The sequence below is a fragment of the Rhinopithecus roxellana genome, chromosome 5 (assembly GCF_007565055.1).
Source record: "Rhinopithecus roxellana isolate Shanxi Qingling chromosome 5, ASM756505v1, whole genome shotgun sequence".
Taxonomy (NCBI): domain Eukaryota; kingdom Metazoa; phylum Chordata; class Mammalia; order Primates; family Cercopithecidae; genus Rhinopithecus; species Rhinopithecus roxellana.
Window position 1 is genome coordinate 171,479,034 of NC_044553.1, and position 19,636 is coordinate 171,498,669.

General features: G+C 42.9%; 1 protein-coding gene across 9 annotated transcripts in view; it reads right to left on the reverse strand.

The window, feature by feature from the left end:
* Positions 1-19,636, reverse strand: part of IQCH (IQ motif containing H) — a 260,008-nt gene that overhangs the window by 66,048 nt on the left and 174,324 nt on the right. For all 9 annotated transcript variants that reach the window (XM_030931386.1, XM_030931385.1, XM_030931381.1 and 6 more), the window contains 2 exons: positions 13,409-13,529; positions 8,870-9,156 (listed from right to left, as the gene is read on the reverse strand). In XM_030931386.1, coding sequence (XP_030787246.1) covers positions 8,870-9,156; positions 13,409-13,529 — 408 coding nt within the window. The remainder of the gene's footprint in view (positions 1-8,869; positions 9,157-13,408; positions 13,530-19,636) is intronic.

The window sequence follows — 19,636 nt, forward strand, 5'->3', positions numbered from 1 at the left end:
CAGCTACGTCCATGTCCCTGCAAATGCAGGACATGATCTTGTTCTGAAAGAATTTTTTAATTTGGGAATTTTCATATAGAGCATCTTTGCCAATCTATTTGTTTAGAGACTTTTATATGAGGAACAGGAATGGGAGAATTGCTATATAAATGTATATTTATATGAGGTGAATCCAACATGATATTTATAAGACTTAGATCATCATTTTTATCCATATATGTTCTGTGCTTTTTCCTACCACTTTTTCCCACCAAGTGAGCCTGTTTCTCACTTGGAATACACTCTTTCGTACCCTCCTCATATCCTAATTATCTTTCGGCTCAAATCCCACCTTCTCTGTAAAACCTTTCTTGATTGCTCCCAACAGAAGGGATCTTTCTCTTGTCTGAATGCAGGCAGAAAAATCATTTGGCCGTTAAACTGACATTACCTTTGTGATGTCTCTTCTATTGTTCTACGTAGTTGTCACTTAAGCCTTTCCTTGCTACTCATTTTTCAAGCCTATCTTCCCAACTAGAATGTGAACTCCTTAAGGGCAGGCACTTCCATGTCTTTCGCATCTTTGTAGCTTCTCCAGCACCTAGCATAAGGGCTTATACATAATAGATGCTCAATAAACACTTGTTTTGTTTAGAGTTTCCCCAAAGTGAGTAATTAACTGCAAAAGATCTGGATCATCTAGAAGTTCCAAAAGTCCATAAATCAACAAATAACAATCAGGTGGCTGGCCAAATATGACCATCACTGTGTTAGACATCATGAAGAGGTAAAAAAAATTAAAGGCCTAGTACATTTTCTAAAGGATTAAAAAAATCTTATGGAGACAATATTTATACCTATGAATCAATACAAGTATAAAACAATTGTGTGCATGTATAGCAAATAAAATGGGATGATGGATATGAAATAAGCTTTGTCATGATATGGAAGATGTCTTGTTTATTTCCATAGCACCTAAAAGGAAGCCAGAGTAGGTCCTCCGAAGGTGTTTGTTCAATGAGCATGTCATCCTCCTCAGCTTAAAGCCTTTAGTAGGTACTTCATGTTCCTCCTAGAACCTACTGTAGCAGGACGAGCCACAGACAAAATCCTCAGACACCAAGTTAAAGAAGGAAGGGGTTTATTCGGCCAGGGTTATGGGCAAGACTCCTGTCTCAAGAGCCAAGCTCCCCAAGTGAGCAATTTCTATCCCTTTTAAGGGCTCACAACTCTAAGGGTGTGTGAGAGGGTCGTGATGGATTGAGCAAGCAGGGGGTACGTGACTGGAGGCTGCATGCACCGGTAATTAGATCAGAACAAACAGGACAGGGATTTTCACAGTGCTTTTCTATACAAGGTCTGTAATCTATAGATAACATAACCGATTAGGTCAGGGGTCGATCTTTAACTACCAGGCCTAGGATGTGGCGCTGGGCTGTCTGCTTGTGGATTTCATTTTCTGCCTTTTAATTTTGACTTTTTCTTTCTTTGGAGGCAGAAATTGGGCATAAGACAATATAAGGGGTGGTCTCCTCCCATACTACTAGATACTGTTTATCATTGGCCCTGGCTCCAGGACCCATCAGGATTTGGAAATAGCTTTTGCTGCTATTTGTTTACTGCTTGGATCCCTTTACATAATATCATCCTTATGTGAGAAGGCCGGATCTCCAACATGGTTGCCTTGTAGCTCTGTGTATTCTGAAGTGCTCTGAATACAATACAGAGATGGCTCTGCAAGCCATCTCTGAAGGCCTGGAATTTCCCCATTTCTAGGGTACCAAAACCCGGGACCTAAATCCACTGGCAGGAGTAGTCTTAGACCATGCTCCACCCTCTCCATTTCCCAGGAACCGGCCCCTTCTCTCTTGATTACAAAATGACCCCGTGTTCTACTTGATGCTTCCAATATTTAAGTCCTACATTTCCAAAACTGTTCTTCTATTCTGCTAGAACCTCATTCTCATCTCCTTAAGTCTAGAAAGGATTCTCCACTTTCTTATCTGGAATTGATTCACAATCGTGGGACTGTCCTTGAGGCATTGCTGTCATTTTACCTATTTTGCCTTGGCCCCCAGTCCCCTTAGCCCCTCCCGTGTCAGTATGGTAAATTATGGGGCCCAGCTGGGGCCAGTGGGCATGAATTTGAAATGGACGCAGTCACCTCAGTTTTCTGCTTCCCGTGTCTACTGTAAGAGCTGTGTGTATGTGAGTAAGATCATGTATGTGAAAGTGCTTTGCAAACAATATCATTCTATACAAATTTTTATTATTGTTTTTCATGCATTTTTTTTCTGGTTAGAAATATAATACATTTACTTTTTATTTTTTTGAGACAGGGTCTCGTTCTGTTGCTCAAGCTGGAGTGCAGTCGCATGATCATGGCTTACTGCAGCCTCAATCTCCCAGGCTCAAATGATCCTCCTACTTCAGCCTCCTGAGTAGCTGGGACTATAGGTGCATACCATCATGCCGAGCTAATTAAAAAATTTTTTTTGTAGAGACAGGGTTTTTGCTATGTTGCCTATGCTGATCTCAAACTCCCGAACTCAAGTGATCCTCCCATCTCAGCCTCCCAAAGTGCTGGGTTTACACACATGAGCCACTGAGCCTGCACTATAATACATGTTTACTTTTGCAGAAAACACAAAGAACAAAATAGCAACCACCCTCTATATTAGCATCCTGTTGCTGCTGCAACAAATTGCCACAAACTTACTGGCTTAAAACAACACAGATTTATTATTTTACAGTTCTGTGGGCCAGAAGTCTTACTGGGCTAAAAATCAAGATATGGGCAGGGCTTTGTTCCTCCTGGAGACTCTAGAGGATAATCTGTTTCCTTGCCTTTTCTGGCTTCTAGAGGCTGTGTGCCTTCATTGGCTCATGCCATTGGCTCATGGTCCCTTCCTCTGTTTTCAAGGCCAGCAGCACAGCATCTTCAAATCCTTCTCTTTCTATGATCCCCCTGGCTCTTTCTCTCTCTCTCTCTTTTTTTTTTTTTTTTTTTTTTTGAGATAGAGTCTCGCTCTGTCACCAGACTGGAGTGCAGTGGCACGGTCTCAGTTCACTGCAACCTCCACCACCTGGGTTTAAGTGATTCTCCTGCCTCAGCCTCCTGAGTAGCTGGGATTACAGGCGTGTACCACCATGCCCAGCTAATTTTTGTATGTTTAGTAGAGACAGGGTTTTACCATATTGGTCAGGCTGGTCTCGAACTCCTGACCTCAGGTAATCCAACTGCCTTGGCCTCCCAAAGTGCTGGGATTACAGTCATGAGCCACCACGCCCAGCCTAAACCACTGAATATTTATTGTGTGCATGGTGTAGTATTTATTTTGATACATGTATACAATGTAGATACATTGTAATTATACCCCAAATCAGAATAAGCAGGATATCCATCAAGATATTTACTTTTAAGTGTGGAAAAGAATTCTAGAAAGAACCTTGAGGTGCTGGATTGAAACTGGAGATGCTGGCAGGAACTCATGGTTTTATAATATAAACACTGATACAGAAATAGTTATAGATGCATATATGTATGTATAGGTACATATGTGTGTTTATATGCATATATGTGTGTATAACTGTATGTACTGTACATACATAATACATGTACTTGCTAGCTCTGTCCACTGAGAGGTGTCAGAAGGAGTGACACTCCAGTAGCAATGGCAGCACTAAGAGCCCAGATCTTACAGGGCTTCTGAGTCGATCCTAGGTCCAGGGCAAGGAAAACAGAAAATGAGCCTGGAACATCTTATTGTGTCAGAAAATAAGACATGCTAAAAGAATGATGAGGACATGTCAAAAGGACACAAGACACACCCTGAAGGGTCTCCCACTGGCCAAATCTGGAACAACTGAGCATCAAAACAATGAAAGTATCAAAATACAACCCACTAAATAAAATAGAAACCCATGAGTTCATACTGACATAAATATATACAGACCTACAGGCATAAATGAGAGGTAGAGAAAAATATTGTTTCTTGCAGTAGATTGCCAGAAATTTATTTATTTATTTATTTATTTATTTCCTTCTTTTCTTTCCTTCCTTCCTTCCTTCCTTCCTTCCTTCCTTCCTTCCTTCCTTCCTTCCTTCCTTCCTTCCTTCCTTCCTTCCTTCCTTCTTCTTTCTTTCTTTCTTTCTTTCTTTCTTTCTTTCTTTCTTTCTCTCTTTCTTTCTTTCTTTCCTTTTTTGAGACGAAATCTTGCTCTGTCATCCAGGCTGGAGTTCAGTGGCGCAATCTCAGCTCACTGCAACCTCCGCCTCCCAGGTTCGAGAGATTATCCTGCCTCAGCCTTCTAAGTAGCTAGGATTACAGGCACGTGCCACCACGCCCGGGTAATTTTTGTATTTTTAGTAGAGACGGGGTTTCACCATGTTGGTCAGGCTGGTCTCGAACTCCTGACCTTGTGATCTACCCACCCGGCCTCCCAAAGTGCTAGGATTATAGGCGTGAGCCACCGCGCCCAGCAATTGCCAGAAATTTCTACACAAAACTGTACCAGAAAATTTTCCACAGAAATACAAAATTACCATTATCATAGTGGTAGTGGAAAAAGTTGCCAATGGATGCTAAGTTTTCTGGGTGGAATTTGATAAGCAATACACTATTGTGGTACTCTTGGAACACATTTCTATAAAATATTACTAATCAGTTACAAGAGAGAAAATGGTAATTTTTTTTTTTTTTTTGGAGACAGAGTCTTGCTCTGTCACCCAGGTTGGAGTGCAGTGGTGTGATCTTGGCTCACTGCAACCTCCACCTCCAGGGTTCAAGCAATTCTCCTGCCTCAGCCTCCCGGGCAGCTGGGACTACAGGCACGTGCCACCATGCCCAGCTAATTTTTGTATTTTTAGTAGAGATGGGGTTTCACCAATATGGCGTGAGCCACTGAGCCTGGCCAGAAATAGTAATTTTTATGGTGCAGAAACATGGCCAAAAATAAAAAGAGAGACAGGTAAGCCATAAATGACAATCTGAGAGAAGGTATTTACAAGATGCATAATAGTCAAAGAATGAGTTTCCAATACACAAAGAGCTCCAACAAATCAACATTTGTATTATAGTCCAATTTAAATGGGGCAAAACACATGATTAGGCAATTAAGAGAAGATACATAAATGGGCAAACAAACATATGAAGACGTGTGGATCTTCACTAATAATCAAAGAAATTCTGAATAAAACAAAAAATTTTTAACCTGTTAGACTGACAAAAAATGAGGGTTGATAATATGCCTGCCAGTTGCTTCACTGGCATCACAAGGCATGTCAATTAGAAAAAAAATTAAGGTGTTTTCTGAAGTGATACCACTTGCAAAATGGCTAGAAAATATGCCAGTGATTTGTAAATAATTTATTATATGCAGAGAACAAACATACTTCTCTTGCTAATGTAGAAACACCCTTTGGTGTGGTCACTGAGAACATCTTCCAATATTCTGTTGATAACTGTAACACAAATGATCATATACTGAAGTATTTATGGGAAGAGACAAGGAGAATTCATAGTATGATACAATCAGAGAATCTAGTATCTATCTATCCCATTCATCCAATGACTGTCTGAGCTCCTTCTTCAAAAGCCTTAAAAACACCATCCGGCATTTGCTAGAACACCTCCATTGTTCATTCATTCATTCAACAAATATTTACTGAATACCTACTTTGTGCCAGGGCAGAAGTAAGTGCTGAGAATACAGTGGGGGAGCAAAAAGAAACACAGCATGTCGCTTAAAAGAGCTTAAAATTGACAGGAGGAGAAAAAATATTAATCAGATAGTCATGTAAATAAGTTTAAAGTTGTAACCGAGATAAGTGGTACGAGGAATGCTCATACACAACTACACAATGGTATGAAAACCTAAAAAAGGGGAATTTGACTTTGTCAGGAAGGTCAGGAAGGGCTCCAATGAATGTGGCTTGAGCTGAAGTGTGATGGCTGGAAAAGGCTAACTAGGTCAAAAGAAAAGGCAAGAGCATTTAAGGTGGAGGAGTAGCATGTGTAAAGGCCCTGTGGTAGAGGGAATATCATGAGTAAGAGGGAATGAGACAGGGTGTGTGGATGGACCAGACCAAAACAGAGGGCAAGGTAGGGTGAGACAAGACTAGCCAGGTACATGAAACCAGCCAAGTGAAGGGTGGGACCTGTCAGCCAGAAGCCCAGAAGGGTGGTGAGCCCAAGGAAGGACCAGCATCGTGTTTGGAGAAGATCCTTTTGACTGCTGTGTGCAAGTTTCCTTATACCAAATTCAAATAAATAAAAGCCACAAGTCAACTGTCCCCATAGTTCCATCCTTCCTATTGTCCCAGGGACCACAGTTTTAGCTTTCTCTTTCTCACTCTCCTTCTTTTTCTTTTCTTTTCGACTTTTTTTTTTTTTGTTTTTGTTTTTTTTTTTTGAGATGAAATCTCGCTCTGTCACCCAGGCTGGAGTGCAGTGGCATGACCTCAAGCAATCCACCCGCCTGGGTCTCCCAAAGTGCTGGTATTATAGGCATGAGCTACCGTGCCCAGCCTTTTTTTCTTTCTTTTTTTTTTTTTTTGAGACAGGTTCTTACTCTGTCACCCAGACTAGAGTGCGATCTGGTGATGCGATCCTGGCTCACTGCAGTGGAGGTGGGAGGTTGAGACTACAGTGAACTGGGATCACGTGATCCTCCCACTCAGCCTTCTGAATAGCTGGAACTACAGGTACCTGCCATTATGCCCGGCTAATTTTTTGTATTTTTTCTAGACATGCGGTCCCATTATGTTGCTCAGGCTGGTCCTGAACTCCTGGGGTCAAGTGATCTGCCTGCCTCGGCCTCCCAAAGTGCTGGGATTACAGGCATAAGCCATCATATCCAGCCAATCTTTCCTTCTTACGACAAATATTTGGACAGGGCAGCCTCCCCTGGCTCTCCTCCCCCTGCATCCCTGCCATCCAGATTTCCCCAGGGAGCGTTGTTTCTGTCCTGCCTCCACCACAGGGAGAGTTCCGAATGACCTTCAGTTTGTCCTTTTCCCTGTCAATGTACAGGCCTAAGAACAGAATGTAAAACCAATGGAGGGCCCAGGAAGGCAAATGGAAAATGATTATTGAACAAGCTGAAATCTGCCAAAAAACATAAACTCTCACTTTGAAACCATCATCTGACTGAAATGGAGAACTGTAAAACTGAGAATAATGATCCTAAAACAACTAAAGTATATGTACAATGCGGATGACCAGAGGATATCGAGAGAGGGAGGCCAGGAAGTCATTTTGCCCTTTAGACAGAGGTCTGGACACGCAGCACTAAGAGAGGAGCCACTGGTCATTTTAAAACATGAGTCCTGTGAAATAGTAGTGAACTTGAATATTATACTTTTAGGTGGGAAAAGCAAAGTGAAAAAGGTTAAAGATGATTTTTCCTGAATATTATATCTCAGCACCATACCTATGCACATGAAGAATCTCACAAATGGAATATTAAATAAAAGTGTAAAGTAAAATAATAATAGATAGAATGTTATGATCTACAAAATGCTTAAAAACATGCAAAATAAAACTCTACATTATTTTCGGGTGTATCCATGTGTGGTGAAAGCGTAGAGATATGAAAGGGAATCAAAACCCCAGGTATAAGACAGTAGTTTCCTCCTGGCCTCTAGGAGGATGTGTTTGGTAAGGAGCACACAGGGCTGCAGGTGGCATTGACACCACTTTTGTTTCTTAAGCTGAGCAGGGGCACGTGATATTGATTATATTATTATTTATATTTCTGAAATATCTCTCAATATGTTTTTTAAAGAAAAAAAGAAAAAAATGAGACAATCTAAGTTGTGGGTGAACTACTGATAAGAAAAGGAACAGAGGCCGGGCGCGGTGGCTCAAGCCTGTAATCCCAGCACTTTGGGAGGCCGAGATGGGCGGATCACGAGGTCAGGAGATAGAGACCATCCTGGCTAACACTGTGAAACCTCGTCTCTACTAAAAAATACAAAAAACTAGCCGGGCGAGGTGGCGGGCGCCTGTAGTCCCAGCTACGGGAGGCTGAGGCAGGAGAATGGCGTAAACCCGGGAGGCGGAGCTTGCAGTGAGCTGAGATCCGGCCACTGCACTCCAGCCCCGGCGACGGAGCGAGACTCCGTCTCAAAAAAAAAAAAAAAAAAAAAAAAAAAGAAAAGGAACAGAAATGTGAACTCTTAACTCCTTTCTAGTGATTGATTTTCTATTTAAAACAGGCTCTAGACAGGTTCCACTCCCTGGATGGCATAAAATAGTTTCATGATACATAGGCATAACACTAATGGACAGAATTGAGGGCCTAATCAACAGAGCTGTGAACTGTGAGGGATGCTTCAGTCACTCTTTTTTTTTTTTTTTTTTTTTTTGAGATGGAGTTTCACTCTGTCACCCAGGCTGGAATGTAGTAGCGTGATCTCGGCTCATTGCAACCTCTGCCTCCCGGGTTCAAGTGATTCTCCTGCCTCAGCCTCCCAAGTAGCTGGAATTACAGGTGCATACCACCATGCCCAGCTAATTTGTGTATCTTTAGTAGAGACAGGGTTTCTCACTGTTGCCTACGCTGCTCTCGAACTTCTGAGCTCAAGGGATCTGCCCACCTCGGCCTCCCAAAGTGCTGGGATTACAGGTGTTAAGCCACTGCGCCTGGCCTCAGTCACTCTTTAACTCCAACTATACCTGAATGAGACAACCCTGGCCCTGTATTTCTCTACATAAAGCCTAGTCTCACTTGGATTTGCCTGGACCATGTAGGTGTTGAATTTAGAGCGAGTTCATCAGAGAGTCAGTGCATTTTAGAAGAGCTTTCATATTCCCTGTTGCACTGGTGTGTAGGGTGCAGAGTCATTACATATTTTAGCATTTCGAGTGGCATCCATTCAACTTACCTGCTGTTCCAAGGTGCTTGGATCAATAAAAGTCACCAGATCTATAGAAAAGTAACCAACCACATCTCTCATTCTGCAGGCTTTTCCAATTTGGAGGCACAAATAAGTGAGAACTTGGGGATCCACTGAGGTCTGAGGCACGGTGGTACCAGAGGAGATGAAGGGGCTGTCGGCATGAAGCTGGTCCCCTGTTGACAGCACGCTGATTTTCCCGTTGGGCTCTATCAGCATGTCCACTGTCAGGTTGGTGATGCTGTCTGCAGGTGGGAATGCTTCGATCACACCCCCTGGTGGGAAAACCATGGAGCAGGTGAAAGGACACATTAATTTTGTTTGACTTGGGCTAAGATTCTGCATCTGCCATGTCTTGAGAGACTTTGGGCAAGTAGCTTACATTCTCTGAACTTATTTTTCTTTATCTGTAATATGGGCATAATAAAGCCTACCTCATTCGATTGTTGTGAATCTTGGAGATACTGTATCTATCTATAGTATTTAGCCCAATGCTTGGTATATTGTAGGGCTCAGTGAACGGTAGTTTTGATTCTGACTATAATTTGAAGACACTGTGAGGATCACTGGGTCTATGCCCACTCATAAACAGTGAACCCAAGAATTATGATCAAATCCCTCATGGGGAATTAACTGCCCATTGTCCGCAGTTGGCATCTTGATGACCAGTGTGCTCTTTTGCGTAAATTTCACTGCTTTTTGAAGGTTTGACAGGTTTGGGCTTTTTGCGGGCAGAGAGAACATTCACCATCATGTCAGCCAAAGGACTTCTATATAAAGTCAGTTAAAAAACGTTTTTAAAAATATAGAACCAAGAGATAGTGCCGTGTTTGAAGAATGCATGTGCTCTCTCTGCCGATAATGAGAGCTTTATAACTTATTACATTTTACCTTTTGCTTTGAATGCCAAAAATCACAGAGGCAAGCCTGATGTTCAAGCACTGTAACAACATTTTTCTGGCTAATTTGTGGCCTACCTCAGTGGTGTCCACAAAAACTACATAGCCCCAATCTTCTGTTTGTAGGCCCAACTTACAAATCTTACTGTCTATGTCCTCTTTGTACAGAAAAAATTTAAGATATTATTTGTAAAGAGTTAGATAATTTAAAAGTAAAAACAACAAAGTGTTCCATAGATAGGGTGCCGTCTAGAACCTGACAGCACTAAGAGAAACTTGGCCTGTATTTTACAAATCTGCTGGGGGCTGGGAGAAGTGTGACCTCTGCCTATAGGTGTAAGCGAACAGCATACAAATAAAAAAATGAGCAGTTTTCAAATGCAGTCATCTGTTACTTCATCCAAAAAGCACTTTCCTTAAGTGTCTATAAATTTGGTCAGAGGTAGTCCTAACAAACACCAAATTTCAAAAGGAAAACCGATTTTGGAGGGTACATATTCAAACCCTAATTTTTCTATTTGGTTTGAGACATTCTTTTCTTCAAATGAGGCCTAGTGGTGTGTGCTATTTCTAAACACCAGTTGCTGGGGATTTAGCAAGGTAAATGCAGCAAAACAACGACAAAAATCTACAAAAGTAAAAAACCTAGTGAGTCTCTGTGCTTTGGTTAACTTTGTGGCTTTAGCTGTCACCTATGTTTTGAAAGATAGTGCTTCAGTGGAAACACACTATCATTCATAAGTTACAAGATTACTCGGGTATTTTATTTCAAAGTAGCTTATTTGTACTATCTTCTCAGCATCATGACCATAACCTTTTCACTGTTATTTTCTTCCACTTAGAGCAATTAATTCCTCTTCTGAAAAAGGTATTGCCACAAAGTGAGACCCTGTCTCTACAAAAAAATTGTAAATTGTAAACAATAAATTAGCTGGGCATGGTGGTGTGCGCCTGTAGTCCCAGCTACTCAGAAGGCTGAGATGGGAGTACTACTTGAGCCTGGGAGGTCGAGGCTGCAGTGAGCTATAATTGTGCCACTGCACTCCAGTCTGGGTGACAGAGTGAGACCCTATCTCAAAAAATAAAAATGAAAATGAAAAAGTATTGCTTTTGACATAATCCTATGACAATTTAGAAATCAAATCCCTAGCACATTTTGTGGCCATAAGCACACCGGAGAGAACATAAATGGAATGAAACAGGTAATGGTGGAAGCTGGAGGGAGGGAGATGGTGACCTTAGAGTCGGGAAACCTGGGAGACACCCTGGCTCAGTCGGGGACCACTGATACAGGGCCTGCTGTATGCACTGGGTTGACAGAAAGGCAGAAGCTTTGAAAACACATGACTTTCAAGAACTAGGTTTTTTAATGTGCTAAAATTGAAGGATCTAACTTTGTGTTCCATTTACCACTTATTTGTTGTGTGATTTTGCCCAAGTCCCCTCCTATCTCTGAGATTCAGCCTCTTCATGAAGAAAATTAACGTAATAAAGCTTGTACTGCTCTCCATAAATAAGCATGGCTGAGAAAGCAGGATAAAGATGAACAGGAGGCAGAGGTGAAGCCTTAGCTTGTGGTTGTACAGCTCAGATGAGATAGTTGCTGGGAAAGCCTTTCTCATCTACAAAGCTCACGTGAAAAGAAATAGTTTAGAGGGAGGCTTTTGCAGGCAGATGCTTGAAGATCTGGAAATTTTCTAACACCCTGACCCGGACGGGCCTGGAGATCATCATGGTCTTCCCCCCATAACTTAAAAACAAAAACAAAACAAAAAAAACTCACCTCATTAGGCTGGGTGCAGTGGTTCACGCCTGTAATCCCAGCACTTTGGGAGGCCGAGGCACGTAGATCACCTGAGGTCAGGAGTTCGAGACCAGCCTGGCCAACATGGTGAAACCCTGTCTCTACTAAAAATACAAAAATTAGTCGGGCATGGTGGCGTGCACCTGTAATCTCAGCTACTCAGGAGGCTGAGGTAGGAGAATCGCTTGAACCTGGGAGGCAGAGGTTGCAGTGAGCCGAGATCGTGCCACTGCATCCCAGTCTGGGCAACAAGAGTGAAACTCCATCTCAAAAAAAAAAAAAAAAGAAAGAAAGAAAAAAGAAAAAACACCTTATTATCGATCGTGTGTGTGTGTGTGTGTGTGTGTGTGTGTGTGTGTGTGTGTATGGTAGCCACTTGATTTTCTTCCATTTATGCATGGGGTTGACTTTCCTTACTTTGACTTATCTGTCAGTGGGTACATATGGAAATTTATAGAATCACAAAATTTTAGAGTTGAAAGGACATGGGAAGTTGTCTAGCACAACTGTCCCCTGCAAAGAATCTCTTTTCAGCAATCTTGTTAGATGGCTACCATTCAACCCCTTGCTTAAATAATTCATTACCAAGGTGCCCAATACACCCTGCCCAGCCAGTATATTCCAACAACCAACAGATCTGTCCTTTCATACACTCTCATACATTGAGCTATGATATGCCCTGATAAATGTAACCACTGGCTCTGCTCAAGACTCCTGGAGCAGCACAGAGGTCGCTTTTTATGGGCTCTTCTATGTGTTAGCAGAGTGATTTGGGGTTAATCTTTTGTACTTCAGCTTTCCACCTCTATAAAATGAGGGTGATAATGGTGCCCACCTCATAGGATGGTTAGGAAGCTTCAATAAGTTAACATAGATATACTTAGAAGAGTGCCTGGCCCATAATAAGCACTGTCTAAGCTCACTGTTTTATCATCACTGTGCTATTATCATCACTGGGCTATTGCTGCTGCTGTTATCATCTGACATGATATTATCTTATCATTATTGATTATTGCTGAGATTATTATTATCACTTGATAGCAGTGGGAAGATGCCTTCTGTGGCCTGTTATACTAACCCTCTCTTCTTGTGCATGTGGGTAAGCATATAATATGTCTTGCACTGTAACTTCCTAGAGAGTGAGGGCCGTCGCATGGGTGTGCCTCTGTGTAGCACCCTCACAGGGACCTCTGAAACGGTAGACAGGCATCATTCACTCATTCATTCCCTCAACCACCCAATGTTGTTAGGAAATGAGATGAAATAGGAGGAGGAGGATGAAAGGAATGGAGGCTCGCTTTGTTCCTGGACTCTAGCAAACCCTTGTTTGGAAATGCTATATTCAGAACTGGAAGTGAGACCATTTCTGCTCTCCTAGAAAACAGGAGGAGAAACTAACACTTATTAAAGACGATTTTATGTAAGGTTCTGTATTTCATTGAATCCACCCAATGACCCTGTAAGGTAAATAAGTGAGGAAACCAGGCCTTGGTGGGTTTAAGAACCTTGCTCAAAGTCATGGAAGGGGTCCAGACCCGGGTAATCTGATTCCAAAGCCCACCTCTCAGGAGAAGTTTGTGGTGTAAAAACAGGCCCAGAATCTTGAGCTCCCCATGCCATGCTTGGCATGCTAGGTTCCTATTTACTTAAGAGGCTGGGTGTAAGATAAATATTTAGGCAACATTTGAAAAAGAAAACCATAGGAGCACTTTTCTAAACCAACACAGGAGATGCAAAGTATTGAAATTGGCCCCAGTTGACCCAAAACTAGAATCCAAGGTTGTGTAGACTAATCCTCAGTAGAAACTTTACAGTCTTATTTACCTTGACTGAGAAATGTTTGGAGGAATTTCCTCCACGTCGGGAACCGTTTCTCATTGACTGGCTGTGCGTGCTGTGCTAAAATGCCCGCCAGCTCCTCGGAGATCTTCACCAAAGCTGGCTCCTGCAGAAACAAATTAAATAGAACCACAAGCAATTTTACTACAGAAATGAAAACTGCTTGTGGAGTGATTAAAAACCAGGCCTCCAACAGGCAAAAAAAATGTGGTTACTGTTTACCCAGAGTCAGAAAGCCATTTTGAAAATGTTCTCTCTTTTTTCAGCCATTTCAGTTTTCATATTTCAAAAGTGATTGGCCTCCCTAAAAACTCTTCATTGTTCCTGTTGTCTCTGAAAGGCACCCTTCTCTCTGGGCATCAGGAAACCAAGTTTCAGACCCACTGCAGCTGGCAGCCTGACCAGCAGAGTGTCCTTGGGCAGTATCTTTTCTCACTCTGGGCCTCAGTTTCCTTTTATATAAAATGTGGAGTTAATTGTTTTTTTTGTTTTTGTTTTTTCTTTTTTTTTTGAGATGGAGTTTCACTCTTGTTGCCCAGGCTGGAGTGCAATGGCACAATCTCGGCTCACCACAACCTCCGCCTCCCGGGTTCAAGCGATTCTCCCGCCTCAGCCTCCCCAGTAGCTGGAATTACAGGCATGCACCACCATGCCCAGCTAATTTTGTATTTTTAGTAGAGACAGAGTTTCTCCATGTTGGTCAGGCTGGTCTCAAACTCCCGACCTCAGGTGATCCACCTGCCTTGGCCTCCCAAAGTGCTGGGATTACAGGCATGAGCCATCGCGCTCAGCCTAATTTTGTATTTTTAGTAGACGGGGTTTCACCAGGTTGGTCATACTGATCTCGAACTCCTGACCTCAGGTGATCCACCCACCTCAGCCTCCCAAAGTGTTGGGATTATAGGCGTGAGCCACCGCACCCAGCCACCTCCATATATATTTTTAATTTTTCTTTTAAATTTTTTGAGACAGGGCCTTGCTCTGTCACCCAGGCTAGAGTACAGTAGTGTGATCATAGCTCACTGCAGCCTCAGTCTCTTGGGCTCAAATGATCCTCCTGCCTTGGCCTCCCAATTGGCTGGGACTACGTGTACATACCACCATGCATGGCTAATTAAAAAATATATTTGTAGAGATGGGTCTGTGTTGTCCAGGCTGGTATCAAACTCCTGGTCTCAAGCAGTCCTCCTCCCTCAGCCTCCTAAAGTGCTGGGATTACAGCTCTGAGCTACAGTGTCCAGTCATCTTCCATCTCTTTAATCTGTGCCATTTTCCCCTTGTTGGTGGATGTCTGCATCCTACAACTTCATCATCAAAGCCTTAAACTACGGCTGAAGCTGTAAAGGTGGGATTTTAGGTAGGGATGGGTTGGAAGAGTTAGGTGGGAAGGAGTACTTGGGGCCAGCCTCAGTTTGCCTGAAATCCCCCCTAGGTCACAGTCTCATCTGCCTGGATGTGAGGCTGGCCCCATACCATCTGTAAAACAACCCAAAGACTAAAGAGACTCCTGTCAAAATGAAATCAGTAAGGAATCCTCTAATGAATAAAAAGTCTGGCTTTTGATATAAAAAGCCTTGGTTTGCCAGGACAATTTTTTTCAGATGTCCTAAGTTGCAATACTCTTCCTCTTAGACTATCTAAACTTTTTCAAATAAAAGCCACCTCTTCAGATATTATTTCTGCCAGAAGTGAGGCAGGGTACTGGCCCAAAACTCACATGACAGACACTATTCATATTCAAAATAAGGAGCACTGACAAGAGAAACTCAGATTTACTTTAGGTTGCGGGGGAACTTCTGAATCTGAGTGATGGTGCAGTAATTTGGAGGGATCAGCTTTGGGTGTGGGATTGTAATATTAGAAATCACACACACTTATTTCCAATTTCCCGACCATTAAAAAGTGATTGTCCTCTATGCACTGCCTGCCCCAACTCCTTGGAACAGCTGGTTGATTCTAGGTCCAGTGCCCACTGACAAACCACAGTAGAAGACTAAACATCTGACACTATGCTCTCAGCAGGTTCAAAAAATCTGAATAACTTCCGAAATATCCAGAAAATCTTGGTGGGAGACTTTCATTAGTTAGCTTAGTAAGTGTTTGACATACAAAACAGAACCTCCCTGAAAGGCGGAGAGTGCCCTGGCTCACACTCAGCTCAGGACGACTCCCTGCAGAGTGGGAGGAGGTCTGTTAAGAAGGGCTGGGGAAGCGCTCATGCAGAGAGCTCTGCCTTGTGATGCAGAAGCAAGGAAACTGCTGTCAAAGCAATGGGCCTTTTCCCTCCTTCATATCCTATATACTGTGCACATTTTCTCTGATCTTTACTGTGAATTACCTGATCGTCCCAAAGCCCTGCATTTAAATTATAAACAAGCATGCGAAATGCACAGCTCCAGCAACCTGGACTCCTTTGTTCTTTCTCTGAACAGTCCCCAAAATCCATCTTTCTTTTGTTTTACACTTGTTTTAGTTAAAACCATTCCATCTCTGATTCATGAAGTGCCCCAAAGCTGGGACAATGAAACACAGCGTTAGAATCCCACTCTTCTCTGGAAAATGGAATGGCAAGGAAAGGAAGTGTCACAGCCCAGGCCCTTTGTCAGGAAAGTGGGCATTTCTTTGTTCTGCCTTGATTAAATGACTTTTTCTGCCCTACTGCTGGGGAACGTGAAATCATCTACCAGTTACACACTATGTGGTCATTCATACCAAGACAGTCCAAAGAGAAATCAGTTCACTCATCTATACAGCAAAAATGATAGAATGTCAGGCCTTTTAAGCAACTGGACTAGACAAAAAGTGTTTATAAATATATAATTTTTTTTTTTTTTTTTTTGGTGTTGGGGAGAGAGGGAGAAAAGGCAGTGAAGGAGTAGATAAAAGCCTTGCCACGTAAATCTTGAAAGATGTCCTTCAGCTTAAGGATCAAGTCCAAACTCCTCAACACAACAGATGAGGAAGGTCCTCTGTGATATGGCCTCTGACTCCTAATGTGGCCTCACTTTCCTGCCCAGCTCCTAGTCTCCCCCTAACCTGCCCTCCTCTGCCTTCCTTCTTCTTCTTCCTCCCCTTGCTGACTCCTCCTCATCCTTCCTGAGGTGGTTCCAGTCACATCTCCTCCAGGAAGCCTTCTCTCCCACCCTAGTTGGGAGAGAAGGCTTTCTCCCTGCTCTCCAGCTCTCTCCGGGCTGCTTAATGGCATGGGCATTGGCTTTGAGGTCAGTCTCCCAGTCCCTAGCACAGGGAACACTAAATGTCTGTAGAATGAGTCACAATGCTGGTAAATATAGGATGTAGTCCTTAAAGCTGAAGTTACAGAATAAGATAAAATGTGAAACCTCTCAATGCGCTCCTCCTTGCTGCTCAGGAAGCAGCCGGAGGGAAGGCTGCTTAAGAACCACAGACTCTTCCTGGGCGGACTTTATGGGATTCCCTGCCTCTGAAGGGCGTCGGGAAGATAAATGAGGTCGCATTTATGAAGTGTCACCTCAGATGCAACATACTATGTGAGGGCCAATAAGTAACTCATCAGCCTGCTGCTTGTGTGTGGCATCTGGACACTGTGCCAGGCTTCTGCCAACGCCTCTGCCCACAAAGCCCAGCCATTCTGCTTTGATGCTTGGAGTTTTCACTGTGCACAAAGCCACAGTAAGGGGGTAAATTTCCTAGAGGAAAGTCAGCTGCTGGAATCTGGAGGAGTAATCGTGTCCCACCATGAGAGGTACACAGCTGAAGGCACTGGCGGGGTGACATTCAATAGGGATGCTGGGCACACAGAGGCAGCTTGGGGCCATGATTCATTCTCTAAGAAAAAGGCATGGAGAGGAATAATGCGACGTAAGAGGAGAGGGGGTATTAAGTGTTTAATTTATTTCTTTATTTTGAAAGTGTCTGATGGGAAAAACAAGGATTATACTAAGAATGGCCTCAGCACCAATGAGAATTGTCTTCCCATCCCTACAAAACAAACCAAAAAAATACAGCAGGACCTGCAGCTCATATATTCAAGTAAGGTCAGAAAAATGACATTCTTGGTGAAAGCTTCATTTTATTTTATCCCCCCAACAAAACAACCCTTTACAGTCTGGTTTCTGCTGGTACTCAGAAGCTGCTTGTGAACTGGTGGGTTAGGCGAGAGTTCAAATCCAGGAGCAAAGGACTCCATCGCAGCAGTGGTTTAACAAGCTAAGAACACCCTTTTCCCAAGAAGCAACAAGGTCCCAATGGCCACAAAGGGTCTATCGACGTCAGATGCAAGCTCTCAGTTTTTGGGGGGCTTTCTGCTCTCTAGTTTTTATCATTTTGCATAGTTCAAACATAATGCCACAACTTTAAGGGCAGATGCTGGTAAGGGAAGATCTGTAGCTCTTCAAGTTTATTCTGTTCAAAACAAACTTATGTACACACACACACACACACACACACACACACACACACACACCCATTCCATAACAGACAAACACTCCAATTCGTGTGAATCATTAGAATAGTATTTGTAAAATACTTTCTTTTGTCACAGGTTCACATTCATGATCTCATTCAGTCCTTTCAGCAGCACTCTGTGGTAGCCACTACCATGTTATTCCTCTTGCTTTAAAATGGGAAGCTGAAGGACTTTGAAGAGGCTTGTGTAAGATTATTCGGTGAGTTGTAATGTTCAACAAATGATTAAAGACAGAAAATAAGAGAGTTAGGGGAACCATTTCTAGCTTGCCTTCTTCCTCCCTTTTCTACCTTCCCAAAGTGTATATATATTGAATATCTGTTATAAGCCAGCAACAGGGGCACATCTTTATCTTAAAAACTTATGAAATGAGGCTGGGCACGGTGGCTCACGCCTGTAATCCCAGCACTTTGGGTGGGCGGATCACTTGAGGTCAGGAGTTCACGCCCAGCTTGACTAGCATGGTGAAACCCTGTCTCTACTAAAAATACAAAAATTAGCTGGGCATGGTGGTGGGCACCTGTAATCCCAGCTATTTGGGAGGCTGAGGCAGGAGAATTGCTTGAATCCGGGAGGCAGAGGTTGCAGTAAATTGAGATCGCATCATTGCACTCCAGCCTGGGCAACAAGGGCAAAACTCTGTCTCTAAAACAAACAAACAAAAAACCTTATGAAATGAGTAGTTAGGAAATGTTTTTGCTTTGCATTGAGTAATTGAGTAACACCAAGGTGATGGACGATGGATGACCACATCAGTGTTTCAGAGAGTCTGTTATCCATTTTGAACGGATCATTTAGAGCTAATGACTTGGGAAGCGTGGAAAGAAAAATATATACCTTGTAGGTAATAAACGAGTGCCAGAAAAAAAAAAAACACTTTTGAAAAAAAGTCAGAATTCCAGATTTTCATTCCATCATGATTGCACTGGCTCTGGGAATGCAAGTAGTTGCTAGTTTTGTGGAGCTGATAGCTCTAGGGTAATTCCCATCAGAAGAAACTTCAGCCCCATCTTTGCCACTGCACAGGCTTGCCTCCACTTTTTCCAGTGCCCACATTTACCTCTCAGAGTGCATCAACAATTGTCAGGACCTTGGAAGGTTCCAAGACATCTGCAGAAGGCATGGGGCTCCACCAGCCTGGCCGATGCACCCCAGAGATCCTTGTCTACCAAGTATGTACCTTGCCTCTTGCTCTCTCTTTTTCTATCAAGAAAGTGTAAATTTGAAGGAAGAGATGTCTGAATGAATGAGATTCAGGATATCTTAGGGGAAGCCAGTAAACCATCCACTGCACTCAATGACTAAAGCTACTTCAAACTCTAGCGTTAGCTTCCCCAACCAAGTAAATTGCAAGAGTGCCTCTCTCTCTGTGTGTGTATTACACACACATACACACATACAGACACACATTGGTGTAACTGGGTCATGTGCCAATCTGCAGTGGTGAATTAATAACTTTTTGGTTAATCACCTCAAATCTCCCATATCAGACACTGATGGCGTTCAAAAGAAAATCAAAGGACCTTTCTACATGGTTCTGCTTTCTAGATGTTTCTGACATCCCTACATGGAGGACTAGAGAGTGAAAAGGGCAAGACAATGACCTGAAAAAGTAAGCAAGACTGTCAGTGTTGAAATGAGCCATGTGGACTATCTAGGACAAATGCCTCATGTCACAGAAGAGGGAACGAGGGCTTCTCCAGTCACACTGGGAGGCCGCAGGTGCTCTCTGGCTGCCTCTGACTCCTGGGTGAGTGCTCCCCACT